The 945-nt window shown below is 52.3% G+C and overlaps 1 protein-coding gene across 1 annotated transcript; it reads left to right on the top strand.

Annotated features, from left to right (window-relative positions):
• The first annotated feature begins 13 nt into the window (after positions 1–13).
• Positions 14–403, top strand: LOC143363894 (uncharacterized). The gene has a single exon (XM_076804423.1). The coding sequence runs from the start codon at positions 14–16 to the stop codon at positions 401–403; it is 390 nt and encodes a 129-aa protein (XP_076660538.1).
• The last annotated feature ends 542 nt before the right edge of the window (positions 404–945 follow it).

Here is a 945-nt window from a genome sequence, read left to right on the forward strand (position 1 = left end):
GGAGGGGAAAGGCATGTTACCGGCGAGTCAGACGGGGTTCAGGAAGGGGGTGGGGTGCGTAGATAATATATACGTGCTGAATTATCTCCTAAACAGGCAGGTGAGAAGGAAGGAAAGGAAGATGGTGATCTTCTTTGTAGATCTGAAGGCGGCATTCGACGCGGTGGACAGGGAAATATTGGTGAAAGCCTTAAGAGAAAGGGGAGTAAGGGAAGGGCTGGTTGTGAGATGTGAGGAGATGTTGAGGGAGACGAGGAGTAAAGTTATGGTGGGAGGGGAGGAGGGGGCAAGTTTTTGGACGATAAGGGGGGTGAGGCAGGGGTGCCCGCTAAGCCCGTTGCTATTTACACTGCTGCTGGCGGATATGGACGAGGTGCTGGAGAAGGGAGGATGGGGGGAGTAAAATTAGGGGAGAGGAAAATCTTTACGCTGGCGTACGCGGATGATGTAGCTATGATGGCAGAGGATGAGGAGGGGATGAGGGGTATGATGAGGGGTTTGGAGAGATACCTGGAAGAAAGGAAGCTGCAACTGAATGTGGAAAAATCGAAGATGATGAGGTGCAGAAGGGATGGGGGCAGGTGGAAAAAGATCACATGGAGGTGGAAGGGCAAGGTGCTGGAGGAGGTGGCAGAATTTAAGTACCTGGGGTACGTGGTTATGAGGGATGGGGGACAGAGGAAGCACGTGGAGGATAGAATTAGGAAGGGGGCAGTGATAATGGGACAAGTATGGGGGATTGGGAAGAGGAGGTTTGGTAACGACTGGGGAAGGAGAATCTGGTTATTCGACAGGTTGGTGTGGTCGGTTATCAGCTACGGGGTGGAAATTTGGGGTTGGAAGGAATGGGAAGGTATAGAGAGACTGCAAGAGAGGTTTCTGAGATGGGTGCTAGGGGTAGAGAGGTGCACGCCGGGATACATGATAAGGGAAGAGTTGCAGAGG

Source organism: Halictus rubicundus, unplaced genomic scaffold, assembly GCF_050948215.1.
Source record: "Halictus rubicundus isolate RS-2024b unplaced genomic scaffold, iyHalRubi1_principal scaffold0165, whole genome shotgun sequence".
Classification (NCBI taxonomy): Eukaryota; Metazoa; Arthropoda; class Insecta; order Hymenoptera; family Halictidae; genus Halictus; species Halictus rubicundus.